The sequence below is a fragment of the Astatotilapia calliptera genome, chromosome 23, assembly GCF_964374335.1.
Source record: "Astatotilapia calliptera chromosome 23, fAstCal68.1, whole genome shotgun sequence".
Taxonomy (NCBI): domain Eukaryota; kingdom Metazoa; phylum Chordata; class Actinopteri; order Cichliformes; family Cichlidae; genus Astatotilapia; species Astatotilapia calliptera.
Window position 1 is genome coordinate 7,365,567 of NC_137443.1, and position 14,390 is coordinate 7,379,956.

The following is a 14,390-nucleotide window of genomic DNA, read 5'->3' on the forward strand; positions in this document are numbered from 1 at the left end:
TGTGTGTGTGTGTGTGCGTGTTTGTAAAGTGTATGCGTTCTCACTGGTGTGTAAATAAACTCCGACTGGAAGACGAAGGAAAAAAAAACTAAACATAAACATTTTAACCTGTGACGCGTTGTTACCACGGCACACTCTCTACTGTAGTTCTTCGAAGGAGGCCGCACAGCTACAAGCAGCTCGGCTGAACATCTTACCTGCTGCGCTGTTCAGACCATGGGGCCAACACTGCAGTCAAAACCAGCTGCAAAGCCCGCCGTCAAACGTCGCACCAGGACAAAGAAAGAAGTGAAGGTATGACACCTAGCGACCACCGCGCATTGTTGCCAGGTCGGCTGCACTAGTGCCCGCTGATGCCGTCATAGCTCACTTATTTGGTCATTAGCTGCTAACACAGAGGCTCCTAAACAACATATAGCAGTAGTTCTGGTGTAGTTTCTACAGCAAATTTTTGTTTTTTACATGTTGCAATTAAAGCAAAAAGCAAGAGGAGACAATGTGTCGCCATGTAGTTGTTCTTTAATCTGAGCCAAAAATTAAAAATAAACAGAGGAACCCCGGTCTGTTTCACACTGTGTGCTGAGCAAACTGGGAGGTCATCAGCATAAAGTTGTTTTTGGTTTTTTTAATGGAAGTTTGACTAAATTAGGTAGGCAAACTTCCGCCATGTTGCTCTCTGTCCACCGAAAACACCTTGTCAACAGGTGTTGCTCATCGGATGTGACGTCACTGATTGGGATTTGAACGGAAGGCGACATGAAAGACCCTCATCTTTTTCATTGACTGTAGAAAACGTCTACATTTTCTTACCTCAGTGCTTGTGAACAAGGGACATGGTAACTCTAAAAACTGCGGCTATGTCTTATATTAAGCTTGTAGTGTGTAGCAGGTAAAACAGCTTCTTGTAGTATTGTATTGAATAACACTGAAGAAATACTCTCATTACCAAAATACACAATGAAATCCTAAAAGTCTTCTAATATTTACAAATAATTTGTGGAAAATGGAATTACAGCCCTTTATATGTGATTTCATTTTTTCTTACAGAGATTTGCAAACCATTAACATCCTGTAACAAGTCATATTATTAGTTGAGACCTTTCGCACAAACTGAGGTAAATTACAAAACAGTAGCAGCTTGAACATTAAAAACCATCCTCATACTACCTGGAAGAGAATAATAGTTTGTCATTGCTTTCCAATCATACATGAACCAGTGATAAAAAAAAACAAAACAGTTAAAATTAGTCCTTTTACATGCACAGCACCAAGAAACCAGCACTATGACAGTGAATTGGTTCATATAAAATTCAGTTACACTTTTAATATCAGTTTGTTTAGGAGCTGCTTGTGCTAGGCTGCTTATTAGTGAAGGAAGCGGCTCAGGTCCTCACGAATCTCAGCCTCATCCCAGGGTCCATGAATGTTGTCTTTGTGCCTCTGCAGCCTGACAAGCAGGAAAGGACAGAGCAGTGTTACACTTGCTAAAGCCAGGGTTAAGAGCACAGCTCCACCCAGCGTCTGAGACCCCAGACCTACTATCCCTCCAATGCAAACTCCCATGCACACCCCAGTAAAATGGCCAGGGGCATTCTCCCTCAGCGTCTGCAGCAGGCAGGGCCACAGAGCAAACACCAGCAGGGCGCAGCTTAGCATGGCGAAAGTGTGCAGAGCTCCGGGTAACCTAGAGGCTAGGCACACCGAGGCAAACAGAGCTGCATTTAAAGAGAGGCTTCCAGGAGGCGATGGCTGGGCGTAAGGAAACGACACCAAATGGGCCAGCAGCATCAAAGCAGACATGGCGTACACAGTGTCTGTACTCACAGACTCTGTTAGTGTCTTAAGAACTGGCGAGAAGCCAAAGGTGAAGGAAAGGAAAATGGCTGCACTCTGTAAATCGGCCAGATGAGTGCGGGGTTCACCACATGATTCAACGCGAGATGTCAAGGCTTGATGAAGTCCATAACCCAGTAGGGCACAGATGAGGCTGGACCACAGCAACGTCTCAGGCAGCAGCAGACCCTGTGAAGAAAGTAGAGCTCTTTAATAACCCGCTCCATTTGGTAAAGACACTTTGTGCTTCAAAGATTGGGGGGGGGGGGGGGACCCAAAGCAGTACCTGCTCCATGTAGAGCCAGAGGGTGATAAAAATGGCCACACAAGACAGCTGCTGTCCTACAAATCCAGCTTCCTTCACTACAGCCCAGTAACGGTACTGCCGGATGCCCTCGTTCCTGCGTAACTCCTCCAAGAACCGCTGGTCTACGTAGTTATCTGGAAAAGGCTGGCGTTCCCACAGCACCTTACGCCATGGCACAGCTGGACCTGGGGCACCATCTGGCCCCATCACCCTGATTTCAACACACAAAACACAGACGGTGGAGAGTTTGAGACCAGCAGGGGTGTTTTATCCACTACTTAAATGATCTGTCATACCTGCAATCTTTGTTATGTGGTTTTCATTATTTGTGGTTTCCTCGTAGTCTTTTGCACTGCTTACCCAGTAATGTCCCATTATAAACACATTATGTTTCTGAATATTGCACGACTGGAAAGCCCTTTGGTTAAAGTTACTACCGTTTTGTGACATGACTTGACTCAAAGTGGCTAGGGAAATTTATCATTATTTTACTAAACATATTAAGCCTTACAGACAAGGCTTAAAGTAGCAGGCCAACCAGGGTCCTTTTCTGGGTTCATAAAAAGACTTCAAAAGCTCTAAAGCTGATATAATATTATGTTGTTTTTAGGTAGTTCACCCACAGCTCTGTTAGCCAAACAAATGTTGGATCTGAACAACATTTGAAGCGTTTTCTTTGCTGTCAAGTGAATGGATATAATCTCTGAGTCTGTCTATTATAAAACTACTGGTTCTTCCGGTTTAAAAAAGGGACAATAAGCCCGCGCATCTCCGGTACGCACGAGTGTAAAAACAATAATGTGCTGAGTTAACTGAAATACCTACAAAAATATTTCTTAGGTGTTTTCCACCTACCTGGAATATGGTTTTACTCAGCGCCGATGCTACAATCTCATCCTGACAGTATCCCGGAAGTAAAGCGCTTTAGCTGCAGCGACCTCTTGGAGAACTCTGTTCTTCTTCTTCTGGCGCTCTCTGAAGTAGCTACACTGGCGTGCTGCTGCCCTCTACTGTCTGCTGGTCAGACTCTTCTTGACATTTTTATATGTCATTAATACAGTCCAAGACCTCTTATTATATATATTGTACGATATAATAATAATAATAATAATAATAATAATAATAATAATAATAATAATAATAATATGATGGATCCACCTAAATGAGGAAAAAAAAAATTATAATCAAGCAAGGTGTAAAGAATAAATACAGTTTATTTACCTCTGCTCTCAGGTATTTAATCAACCTCTGAAGTGAGTATTTGCTTCAGTGGTTGTTTCTAGTTATTACTTGGATATTTTACATTCACAGCCAGCCCACTGAACATATTTGGGAGTGAGCTAGGAATGTGGAGATTTAGCTCATCCCACAACCTGGGATTTCTCTTTCTACTTATTTCAGGGAAGTAAGAACTCCTCTTCCACCTTTCCCCACATATCCTGACTCAGTTCTTTAACAAAATTGTTTATACCAGATTGGCATCATGAAAGTCTGCATGCTAAATGTTTCCCTCTACTCCCATGTGTACTGGTACTAACATCATTAGAATTGCCTATTGTATACAGTATGATAAATGTTCGTATATGAAATCTGGGTTTGGATATAGTTTTCTCTTGCTCTCTTCATGAATGTGAGTGCATCTTTGCAGGGAACCTTACGATCTGATATAATAATCTGTGGTTAGCATGCCACGCGCCTGTGCTGAAAATGAAATTGTAGATCTGTGTATGAATTTCATCTGCGTTCACCAGTCTGAAAGGGTATGCCCCTTGATTTTGATTTTTTTTTTAATATGTCAGGATTCAAAAGTCAACTTTGGTATCTGTGAATAACCGTGCTTTGTTTGAAAAGCACATTGGCGCTGTCTGTCCACTTTATGACAGTACCTTTTTTTCTTTTGCAAGTTGCCTGTGCTGAACATACGTAGCCCATTCTGTGCTGAAGTTATAAGACCAAACCCACAGACCGAAGTGGCTTCAAAAAGGTAATCAGGCATTTTAAAGTTCTAGGAAAATATTCTTAGAGTGGCAATAGTTTATGTCAATTTTAAAATTGTTTGTCTTGTTGATTGTGATATTAATCAATACGCTCATCTGTATCGTGATAATAACAGCTTCTCAAAGTGTAGACCACAGCCCCATGTCTCCCTGACAACAGCTCAGGCAGCCAGCAGTCATGTCAGCTCCAGCTCGGGGTCAAAGGAGCCACAAACGCCGACCACCACGGTAAATTCTGCCAACACAAAGAAACCCTGGAAAAGAACATTTAATTCCCAACAAGGTTTCTACATTCTCTACTCTTCCACTTTCCACTAAATTCATGTTGTTGTATTATTACTTTATGATTTAATCTTTGCCACATCTGTTCTATATTTGACTTTACAGAGGAAATCATTTCATAACGGTGTTTCCATGAGTACCCGGTCGTGCATACAGGGTGTGATAGGCCCGTAAGTATCATGAAACGTGATATTTTGTGGATTGACTAAAGCAAGTAAGTCGCAGTAACGTTTTCATTCTGCTTCTTCCCACCGTGTTACATTCACTGTACTTTGGAAGGGCCTGTGTTACTACACTACAAGAATGTCTGATCATCACATCTCTGCACCACCGCACCACGAAGGACATGTTAGAAGCCAAGCAGCTTCACGGCAGGGTAAATTATCCTTACAGATACCCTAGGTATTCTACAAGCATCTGCATAACTGGTTTATACACCCCGCTCATATGCAGTAAAACCAGGCTTGTTACTGTATGCACAAACATGTCGAAATGATTGTAAAAGAAGGTCTATTCATAACGCTGTTTCAAAAAAAGGTTTGGATGCTTTGGAAAAAGATGATATTTACAACATATCAAATGCTCCAAGTGAGAATCTTAAATTGTTTTTTTTTTAAATATATATATAAATAAATATTAAGTTGATTTGTTGCATTTTAACTTCCATAATTATCGAAACTGTTGTAAATTTGTATTTTTCTTTTTTTGGTGACTGGTCTGGACTGCTGGTTGCCATGTAGCTACTATAATACAGCCAGAACATGGTTTGCATTGTCTTACTGACCTAAGGAAGCCTTCTCTGAAACAGACATCATCTAGATGGCAGCATTTGTTGTGTGCCAAAATCTGTTTAGCAGATGCACAAGTTGTCCTTGCTGTATGCATGACCGCCCCTATATACTGTCACAGATGCTGGTATTTTTAACAGTACAGTGAGATTAAGCCAGATGGTCTTCTTTAGCCTGAAGAATACACCAACCAAGAAAAAGATCAAATAAAATTTTGAATGATTTGATAACAGCTCAGTTATCATTTAGCCAGGAAGTCTTACGTTTTTAAATCTCTTTTTCTTAAATGTCCTGGGCCAAGAGAGGCAGCACACCTTGTACGGTTGCATGCAGTAGTTTTTCAAAGTATTCCTAAGCCTATTGAAACACTTGACACTTCTCTACGGGATGCTCTTTTTTTTTAAAATACCCATCCCTATTACTAATAAACCTAATTACCTGTGGGAACATTTCACCAGATGTTGCCCTTGTCTCACCTTTTTTGAAAGATGTTACTGTCATTAGCATATGCTAACCAAAAAAAATAAAATTTCTCACTTTGAGCATCGAATATAATGGCTTTGCATTGATGACAAAGATAATTTCTGTTTTTAAATCTACATTTGAATCACAGTATCACACTCTTTGGGGGGGAATATAACAACAGAATGCAGAGGTCAGAAAAAAGGTGAAGCTGTTTAATCTGCAGAAATTTTCAACTGCAGGATATTAGCTAAATAAATATGATGCCACTTTCCCTCTTCTCCCACTGCTGTTTTATGACAGAAAACATTTCTCAAAGACAATGAAGCTGTAGACACAAACTTTTATTACTCAGTAACATAGAAATACTTAAAAAAAAAAACGTTCTTTTGTTTTTGTAGAATTCTGAAAGCATGTTAAAAATTGATCAAAAAATATTTTTTATTACCAATACATCACTTATTAGAATCCAGACATACAGTACGTAAATACCAGTGACAGCAACCATACATGAGAATAAGGAAAAGCACTGAAACTGAGGCAGATGATGACCATTTCTCACAACCAGACATCCAATATTATTACAGGCATCCAAAGAATTTGTGATTGACATATGCACATACCGTGTGGCAAAATGTTATAACTGTAAACCAATTAGTCTACTCAGTTTGGTTTTATTCACTTCTAACAAAAGATAGTGTAAATCACAATGGCATAAACTCACTATATGATCTTCACCTTACAGCACAAGGCAAAAATCAGAAGACTGCAACATGAAGCATCGAGCCAAGGTAGTGAGCAGCCAGGGTTCCACAGTGGAGATGAATAAACATCAATAAAAACTACAACCGCAGTAGCAGTTTAATACAATACAAGTAACAGGTAACAAACTGGTGTTATTCCAACCGTGTAGACTGTGGACCCATTTTTGTTTGCCAAAATGGGGTTCTGTGGGATCTGAGGCAGTGCAAGGACCTGGAAAAGTATGTTGAAAAGAGGAAAACAAACAAACAAACAAAACAAAAAAAAACCAAACAAAACCACAAGGCAAAGGATAGTTTATGCATATTAAACCAACCAGTGCATTGAAGTAGTGGCAATGACCTTCCAGATGTCACTCAGATAGAAATAGACTTCTGTCACAGGAGAGACGGGCAGGCTCAACATCTTCACACAGTAGGTGGCTGTAAGTAGACACCCAGCAGCAGCAGACAGGCTTCACAGCGGCGGCGCTGGCTGGCAGCCATTCAGGCCACAAGTCCACAAATCATGGCAGAGGAGAGTGGGGCAGTAGTTATAAAGAGATTTGGAGATGGCCCGTTTCCTTCTCTTGCGGTCTTTTGGGTGCCAAAGAGCAGCATTGCAGTGCAGCCCTGTATTTTCAGTATTGGCATGAAGGGGAATATGTGGCTGAATTGTAACAACATAAATATTTGTGGCAATAAGAAAAGTATTCAAAGGCCTCACCAATAGGCAAAAGGCTGGGAGCGAAATCCAAATGAATAAGGCATCTTATTGTAAGGGGAAGACACACTAACAGACTGGCAGCACCTCTCACTCCTATCTGACAGAAATAACAGGCCCCAGACCATTCCTTCATCTAGTTTAGCTTAACCTATGTTGAAATTAATTTTTTTTTTTAAAAAGGAAGAAAAAAAGAAGACATTTTTGCATTTGGCCTGGCTCCATTAGAAAAATAGTTGCATTGTAAATGTGCTTCTATCACTGATGAACTACAGCAGTTGGGGGGACCTATCAAACAAGATGCATGTTTTTTCAAGAAAGACAGAGCTAGGTTGTATGTAAAGTTGAGAGTCATAAGTTTTTCCAAACCTGGGGTTTCCTTCAAGCTGCAACGACTTAAAAGACCAGAGCAACAACTGTGGTAAATTGGCTCTTTATCATTGTGTGTGTAAGTGTGCATATATATATATATAATATCCTTGATTAAAAGTCACAAAAGGGGAAATCGGCTGAAAAAATCCATAAGGTTTTTGTGGGCAACTGTGTCAGTCTCTCTGTTTCACTCCATTTCAGGTTGTGTTATGTTCGAATTTTCCGTTTATCTTCAAACAGCGAGCGGACTAGGTAGACCTGAACCCCCGAGACCAGAACCATAGCAATGAGATTGACCACTGACCAAAAGTTCACCCTTTCAAAGTTACTCTCCTGGATGTTTCGGTCACGAGCCTCGAACGCTCGCAGAAGCGTCTGGATCTGAGAGCTTTTTCCCAGCCGAGCCTTCACATTGTTGATGGTGTCCTGAAGGAGAGGAGAAAAGCAGGTCATACTGAGGGAATCTGAGAAGAAAGCTAATAGATCCACTGTACTCTTTATGTAAATTTTACTTGACCAATGTTAAACAAAAACAAAGCAGGTAATCAGAGTGAGTCTGAAATGGTGTTCCTTCCTCCTTGAAAAAACTACTTCCTCAACAGCTGGGGGACAAATTTCCTACCTCTTACCAAGATGACAAGGCTATGTGACTTATGCCACAAATTTAGGCTATTTTTAGCAAATGAGTGGTGCAAGCTGAAACAATTGGCCGCCCTCAGCCAGTAGGTGAGAGTTCATGACATTGTCCTTTCTTGTGACACACTTCGTGTAACTTTACATGTTGGTGATGGATTATGTGCTATTTTGTTGGCAGTGTGTTCGGTCACTTTGCACCCCCCCGTGTCATCCTGGATGATCCTCTGAAATATCTCAGGCAACAGAGGGACAAAGTCTAAAAATGCAAGTGGGAATAAAACCAACACACTCTGAATCTAATTTAACCACCTACCATCTATCAGTGCTATTAAGGTTTAAAGCTCACACATTCAAATCTATTAAAACGACAGGTTTGGAATGTGTTGAATTTATTCAAACAAGACCAACTCTCACCATAATGTCTTCCAGCTTCATGTCCAGGATGTCTGTTCCCTGGACGTACTCCTTCCAGTCATCTGGGTCTTCATCTGTATCCATGTTGTCCAGGATCAACTCGAAGAAGATGAGCTTCTCAGAGACTGAGCTGAACGTGTTGTCAAAGCAGAACATGTAGTCTCCCTCCTCAGTGTCTATGCTGGAAGAAAGCACAAGCAGTAAGATCTTCCCCCAAACACCTGAGTTATTAATGTCAGTTTTTAAATAGAAGATCGGAGCTACTTACGTGTGGACACCATCAGACTTGTGGTAGTCACTGAATAGCATTTGGCCCGATGGAGAGAAGACAGTGAAGTCTACATCAAGGCCTGCACCATCTAACACCTGCGGATGGAAGCATTCATATCAGCCCTCAACCCCTGAGAAATTCACATCTGTTGTGGCTTACTAATGCTTGTTTTAACACATGAGATGTCAGGAATATTGTTTTTTTTGTAAGGAGTCTGACATTTATGCAGCTAAATAACAAATTAAAACTCTGTGACGTCACACAGGAAGAATAGATTCCGATTCTCTGCGTAACCTGCACACTGACCTGCAAAACAGGTTCCCAACAATATGAAAATCAAGGTGTGAACCAATTTACTTGTTGCTTCTTTTGCTCTGGATTTAAAACAGTAGTAAATGAGTGTAGGCTGCATGTGGTTTGAATGATGTAACTGAAGAAAGTATTCGCATCCTGTACTGAAGTAAAAGTACAAATGCAACACTTTTAAATGTACTCCGTTACAAGTAAAAATAGCTACTATCGAAATCATTACATTATACTTAAAGTTTTAAAAGCATCACCCAAATTTTAATGTAACAGTTAAGTTTTACTGCTGTATCTGGTTTAAGTGGACTCCATTTGAGCTCTTTTTAAAATTCAACTATTTTCTGAACATTGCGAATATAATACTGAGAAATACCTTTAGAATTTCTGGCACCCAGTAAAATGATTATTTTTATATCTCTACGCCTTTACTTGTATGGACTGCTCGGTAGCTTAACTGATAAAATAATCATTAGTCAAATAAAAGCTGTAAAGCAAATAGCTACCAGTAAAACACTTCGAAATAAAAGTAGAACATTAGTTAGATATAGAAAGCATAAATACCTTAAACGTGTACCTGGCTAAATTGCCTTAATTATATTCCATTATTGGAATAAGTACCACAACTAAAGATCTAATCAACAGGTTTCACAAGTGTAATATGTCAACGCTGATTTGATTTGGCAGATAGCAGTGTGAAGTTTTGGGTTGACCAGCTAACCCCATACAAACCCCAAAACAACATCCCTATTTTATGAGGCTTTATGACCTGATATTCAATCTCCAGTGAGGCATCATTCTTCATGGTCTGGTAGAAGCACTCCTTTCGACCGGCGGGCAGAGTGAACGTGAAGTCGCTGTCAAGAGACTGAGAGAAGGCAGCCAGCACCACTAACCTCTCCGAGACCAGTGAGACAAACACGGACAGGACACACAAAAATAGCCGGACCATCTTCATGGTCAAAGCCATGACCCTAAAAGTCCCAAAGACCCAGAAATGTGATTAAAGAGGCCGGCCACAGTGCTGGTCAGTCAGCGGCTGTTAGCTACCTTCGCCCGAAGTTGACTTCTAGTTGAAATGTTCTGAAGATTGGCGACAGCTTAGGACCCCGCCGAAATAAAAATTAAAAAATGTGTTTTATAATTTGCTAAAAAAAACCAAACTTTTTATTTCACTGTTGATCCAAGCATCTGGTGTATGTACTTTTTTGTATTTATTAAGTATGTGAAATAAACCACACACAATTTTAAAAAAGTCAGGCAAATTATTCAGGGCCTCAATGGAATTGCACTTTGGGATTTGTAGTCCTATTGTTCCATGCGGTATGAGCGTACGTAGAAAACCACCCTACTTTAAATGTGTTTTATGTGGTAAATGAAATAAACCAAGACTTGTATTTGTTTTGATCTTTTTGTTTTCCACAAACGTGTAAGTGACGAAGTGTTAACTTGTTAAAAGCAGAGTTTAAACAAAATCTAAAGTAGGAACGTGACTAATAGCATGCAAAAGTGTAAAATGTGTTTTTAACGAACCAGATATTTTTGTTCTCTTGTTTCTTTATAGTCTAAAAATACAATAGAAACGGATAAGATTACAGTTAAGATAATGTCCCATTATATGATATATAATAAATATAAAAAATTATGTCGGCAGAAAAAAATAATTAGCCCATTTCTCATTAAACACCGATAACCATTTTCCAGGATTTAAAAATATTTATGGGTTTAACTACTTGAAGGTGTTTTCCAGTGGTGAAGAAGGAAGTATACAGTGTACAAATTCTTTCACTCACCCTCATTCATACACCTCATATTTGAATGAATGTAAGTTAATTTACATTTTTTTTTAAAGTGCTAGGACTATATATTCACGTCGACACATTTCACAGTTGAGCAATAACTTTAACTATTGCATGCTTAAGTGATTTGCTTATCAAGAAATAGGTGACGCGTCCTGCTCCACAGCTACCAACTCATCCTCAATCGAAAGGGGTGGGGCTTTCAAATTAAACTAGTGTCGCTAAACGCCTTTTCATTGGGCTACGAATTCTCAACGCTTATTTGATTGGTTAGATTTTTCAGCGGGGGTTGAACATAGCGAGATCCAGCTACTCGTCAACAGCAGTGGCCACAGGAGCCTAAAAGGAGGCGGACAGCTGGTCCGCATAATGAAAAATAGCACCCCCTCAAGTGTGGGATTTGCTGTTTTTCATGTTTAAATTAACACAGGTACTTAAAGATTCTCTTCGGTGTGTTGTGTAGCCGTGATCCATTAGGAGAAAAACCCCAAGGAGCGAGGATGTTGGTCCCCGCGGGAAGATAATGAAGAGACTGCGCGTTTTGTTGGTGTGCCTCATTGTAGCTCTCCTGTGCTGGTAAGCTTTCATCGACATCTAATTCTACATCCTCACTATAATCAACATGTCAGGCAAAACACAGTCCTAACAATAGGTGGAGCAGGCTTTGTGATGCTCGTCCCCACGTAGCTTTGCTTGGTGTCTTCTGCCGCATAATATCCGTCAGTCATCAATGCCCCTGCTACACAGCTAACATTAACAACGTGTTACAATCTGTGGCGTTTTCTGGACTTTCTTATCCTAAGAACAGCTCTGAAATTGTTTTGTTTGTACCCAACTTACTGATAAGCTTTATTTATTAAATGACTTAAATTATGTCAGAAGGTTTGGTAGCCAGCTGTTGACTAGCGGCATAGCTAGCTAACCTAAAAACCAGTGAAGTCGGGCTACTTGTCAGGTAACATCAGTGACCACCAAGGCAAGCTGGAGGCGACCAACTAAACTCTTTATCTCTAAACTTTTTAATGCTAAAAAAATTCAGTCCATCTCCCCTTGATTTAAACTATATTTCATGACTGTTTATTTTCCAATGCCAAATCCATAAGGGCATCAACTGCTATCCTGAAATCGACCAGTCAGTCTGACCGGCTCATAAAAACTCGAGATGACATGTATGTTGTCATATGAAACAAAAAAGCAGCTAAATCAAGGAAATGCTACCATTGTTTGTCCAATGATTTATAAGTTACTACAGTTATAAAACTTCAATGTGTCTTTGTATATTGTACAGAGAAAACCATACTCACAAGAGCTAGCTTATTGTAAAATCATTGTAAAATCACCGAACTTCTACATACTTAACATAGATTTAACAGCGACATATTGGAGATCTGTTATTACATTCTGGTAAATAAGTTCCCCTCCTAAAAATGATAGTTGTTCTCCAAAGTATGTGCGCACAGAGGTCTGGTAGATTAAACAAATTCATGAGTTGTATTAATCTCGGAGGCATGCAGCAGGTAACAGTACGCAGGGTTTGTGGAATGGGATTAGCAGTCTGGCTAAAGTGCCACCTTTATCCAGATTGGTGACTCAGAAGCAGGTAGCTGTCCAGCTTTCTCTGCCATTCTGGTAATTTCTTTGTGATAAATATGTCAGTCTCACTTTATTTGAGAATGTAGATTAGTTTGCTCTTTAGGAGACTAAATAACCTAAAAAATAAATAAATAAAGACACATTTGATGTACGTGAAAATCCACCCATCCGTTTTCTTTGGCTTATCGGTGCTCAGGTTGTGGGTATAGCACAGCTTTTAACTTTTCCTGGGGGATACTGAGGTGTTCCCAAGACAGCCGAGAGACATGGTGTGTGGCGTAGGCCTCCCTTGGGGTAGAGGCGGAAATTTAAAACTCTCAAGCTGTACAAGAAAATTTCACGTTACTTAAAGTGTGTAGTACGTTTCCAGGAAATAATCACCTAATATTTGTGTTCCAAGATCCAGCAATGGTTCTGGTTGCTTTCCTGTAATGGTTATTTGATTCACACTGTTGACTATAGTGTTAAAGGAAGCATGTTTGTCCTTATTTCCTTAAAGCACTGAATTTTAGTAGTCATGTTTTATGGATCATGTCAGGCATTCGTCTTATATAATGTCTTCATGAATAAGTAAAACTTGCACTCCAGCACTTAGTGTACTGTAGCTCCTTCATAGGGTTGCATATTTTGAAAAAGAGTTGCATATTGGCACAAGCAAACAAGAGCTGTTATTGGATTGCAAACCTGGTACTTCATAGCTATTACACAAATAAGATTTGATTTGATGATGAATTGTTATTTATAAATTCCTAATTTAGTCATTTTAAGCACACTTTATATTCTTTTGTAAAGACCCAACATATTATATAGCAAGAAAGCTAACTATTCCAGCAGGCCTGCTGCTTGCAAGTCAAGTGTCTGCTTGCCTATATTAATGGGCCCTTTTTCCACTTTCCCACAAACTAATGACAATGCTGCTACACGTACAAACTTCATTAGTAATGCAAACCCTTTTTAGCGTGCAGCTTCTCACTCCTCCTTGCCAACTCTCACACGTCTTGGTAGGAGCAAAGAAATGGGGAATGTGATCCTTGCAGTAATCCGATGGTCTCCAAGGCAGCTGTGATTTTTAGGCTTTGAAAAGGGGGCTCTGTATTAGATTGCTGGTAACAAGTGTCTATGGGTAGGTGTGTCATGATCATTGACCTGATGCTTTTAATAACTCTGCTTGTCCTGCTTCAAATGACCTAGCCTGATGTTGTTTTTGTTGTTCTTTTATGGATCAAAATCTATGCTTTTATTTTATTTCTTTGTGTGTGTGTTTGTGGTTGAATTGTTGCCTGTTTTTATAGGGTGTTTTAAAGCTGCTTGGCAGTACATCTCTATGCTGCAGTACTCAGAGAAGCACAACAAAGTGTTCTGCATGTGTCATGCTGCCCCTTCACGTGTGGTCAGCAAAAGGGATCTTACTGTGCCCACAATAAGCTAGCTCAGACTGTTGACATCAGCATTGAGGGGAGGGGAGCGTGTGTGTGTGTGTGTGTGTGCTCTTGACACCGTTTGCATGAAACTGCATATTTCCAGGATGATTATCTGTAATGATAGCTTACCAGATATGTATTTTCTTCTTATTTAGATGCTAACTTTAGCGCAGAAATGTTGTCTGAGTCTGGTGGTTCAGCATTTAAGATAAGAGAGAGATAAGATAAAACTTTATTAATCCCTCGGGTGGGTTCCTCTGGGAAATTTGGTAAGCTGTGAATTGGGATTCATTAGAAGCAGAAGGTAACTTAAAACCCACACAGTCCTCACTCTACAGGTGATTTAGGAAAGTAAACGGGTTGGTCTTGCATGTGTTCTCCTTCTAGGTTAGCACCAAAGCAAATGAACAAACACGTCTTTTGGCATCACAAGCAGATGCAAATAAAA

At 39.9% G+C, this 14,390-nt stretch overlaps 4 protein-coding genes across 6 annotated transcripts in view; 2 read left to right on the forward strand and 2 right to left on the reverse strand.

Moving 5' to 3' along the window:
- Nucleotides 1–83: 83 nt before the first annotated feature.
- LOC145424111 (uncharacterized) lies at nt 84–8,501 on the forward strand. 2 transcript variants are annotated; one of them, XM_080296973.1, is made up of 6 exons: nt 84–294; nt 4,045–4,124; nt 4,254–4,365; nt 4,525–4,589; nt 4,699–4,795; nt 8,320–8,501. In XM_080296973.1, the coding sequence occupies exons 1-6, from the start codon at nt 217–219 to the stop codon at nt 8,359–8,361; spliced, it is 474 nt and encodes a 157-aa protein (XP_080153099.1). In that variant the 5' UTR covers nt 84–216; the 3' UTR covers nt 8,362–8,501. The 2 variants fall into 2 exon arrangements, 1 of the variants encoding a protein (XP_080153099.1); XR_013905079.1 differs by lacking the exon at nt 8,320–8,501 and having other exon boundaries at nt 132–294; nt 4,254–4,420; nt 4,699–5,069.
- Nucleotides 1,005–3,136, reverse strand: pigc (phosphatidylinositol glycan anchor biosynthesis, class C). Its single transcript, XM_026159470.2, has 3 exons — nt 2,996–3,136; nt 2,120–2,351; nt 1,005–2,022 (listed from the first exon to the last, which is right to left on the reverse strand). Exons 2-3 carry the CDS (start codon nt 2,345–2,347, stop codon nt 1,366–1,368), a joined length of 885 nt encoding a protein of 294 aa, XP_026015255.1. The 5' UTR covers nt 2,348–2,351; nt 2,996–3,136; the 3' UTR covers nt 1,005–1,365.
- Nucleotides 5,999–10,224, reverse strand: tmed5 (transmembrane p24 trafficking protein 5). Its single transcript, XM_026159471.2, has 4 exons — nt 9,899–10,224; nt 8,824–8,921; nt 8,556–8,736; nt 5,999–7,931 (listed from the first exon to the last, which is right to left on the reverse strand). The coding sequence occupies exons 1-4, from the start codon at nt 10,097–10,099 to the stop codon at nt 7,713–7,715; spliced, it is 699 nt and encodes a 232-aa protein (XP_026015256.1). The 5' UTR covers nt 10,100–10,224; the 3' UTR covers nt 5,999–7,712.
- Nucleotides 10,225–11,249: 1,025 nt separating this feature from the next.
- suco (SUN domain containing ossification factor) overlaps nt 11,250–14,390 on the forward strand; it is a 41,504-nt gene continuing 38,363 nt past the window's right edge. For both annotated transcript variants that reach the window (XM_080297971.1, XM_026160130.2), the window contains exon 1: nt 11,250–11,504. In XM_080297971.1, coding sequence (XP_080154097.1) covers nt 11,452–11,504 — 53 coding nt within the window. In that variant the 5' untranslated portion in view covers nt 11,250–11,451. The remainder of the gene's footprint in view (nt 11,505–14,390) is intronic.

Coding starts and splice junctions, on each gene's coding strand:
- tmed5 (XM_026159471.2), bottom strand. CDS start 10,099: ATGGCTTTGACCATGAAGATGGTCCGGCTATTTTTGTGTGTCCTGTCC. Junction 8,922..9,898: donor CACTGGAGATTGAATATCAG/GTCATAAAGCCT, acceptor TTCCATCCGCAG/GTGTTAGATGGTGCAGGCCT. Junction 8,737..8,823: donor AAGTCTGATGGTGTCCACAC/GTAAGTAGCTCC, acceptor GCTTTCTTCCAG/CATAGACACTGAGGAGGGAG.
- LOC145424111 (XM_080296973.1), top strand. CDS start 217: ATGGGGCCAACACTGCAGTCAAAACCAGCTGCAAAGCCCGCCGTCAAA. Junction 4,366..4,524: donor CACAAACGCCGACCACCACG/GTAAATTCTGCC, acceptor TTGACTTTACAG/AGGAAATCATTTCATAACGG. Junction 4,796..8,319: donor CCAAGCAGCTTCACGGCAGG/GTAAATTATCCT, acceptor TTTTGTTGGCAG/TGTGTTCGGTCACTTTGCAC.
- pigc (XM_026159470.2), bottom strand. CDS start 2,347: ATGGGGCCAGATGGTGCCCCAGGTCCAGCTGTGCCATGGCGTAAGGTG. Junction 2,023..2,119: donor TCTGGCTCTACATGGAGCAG/GTACTGCTTTGG, acceptor CTTTCTTCACAG/GGTCTGCTGCTGCCTGAGAC.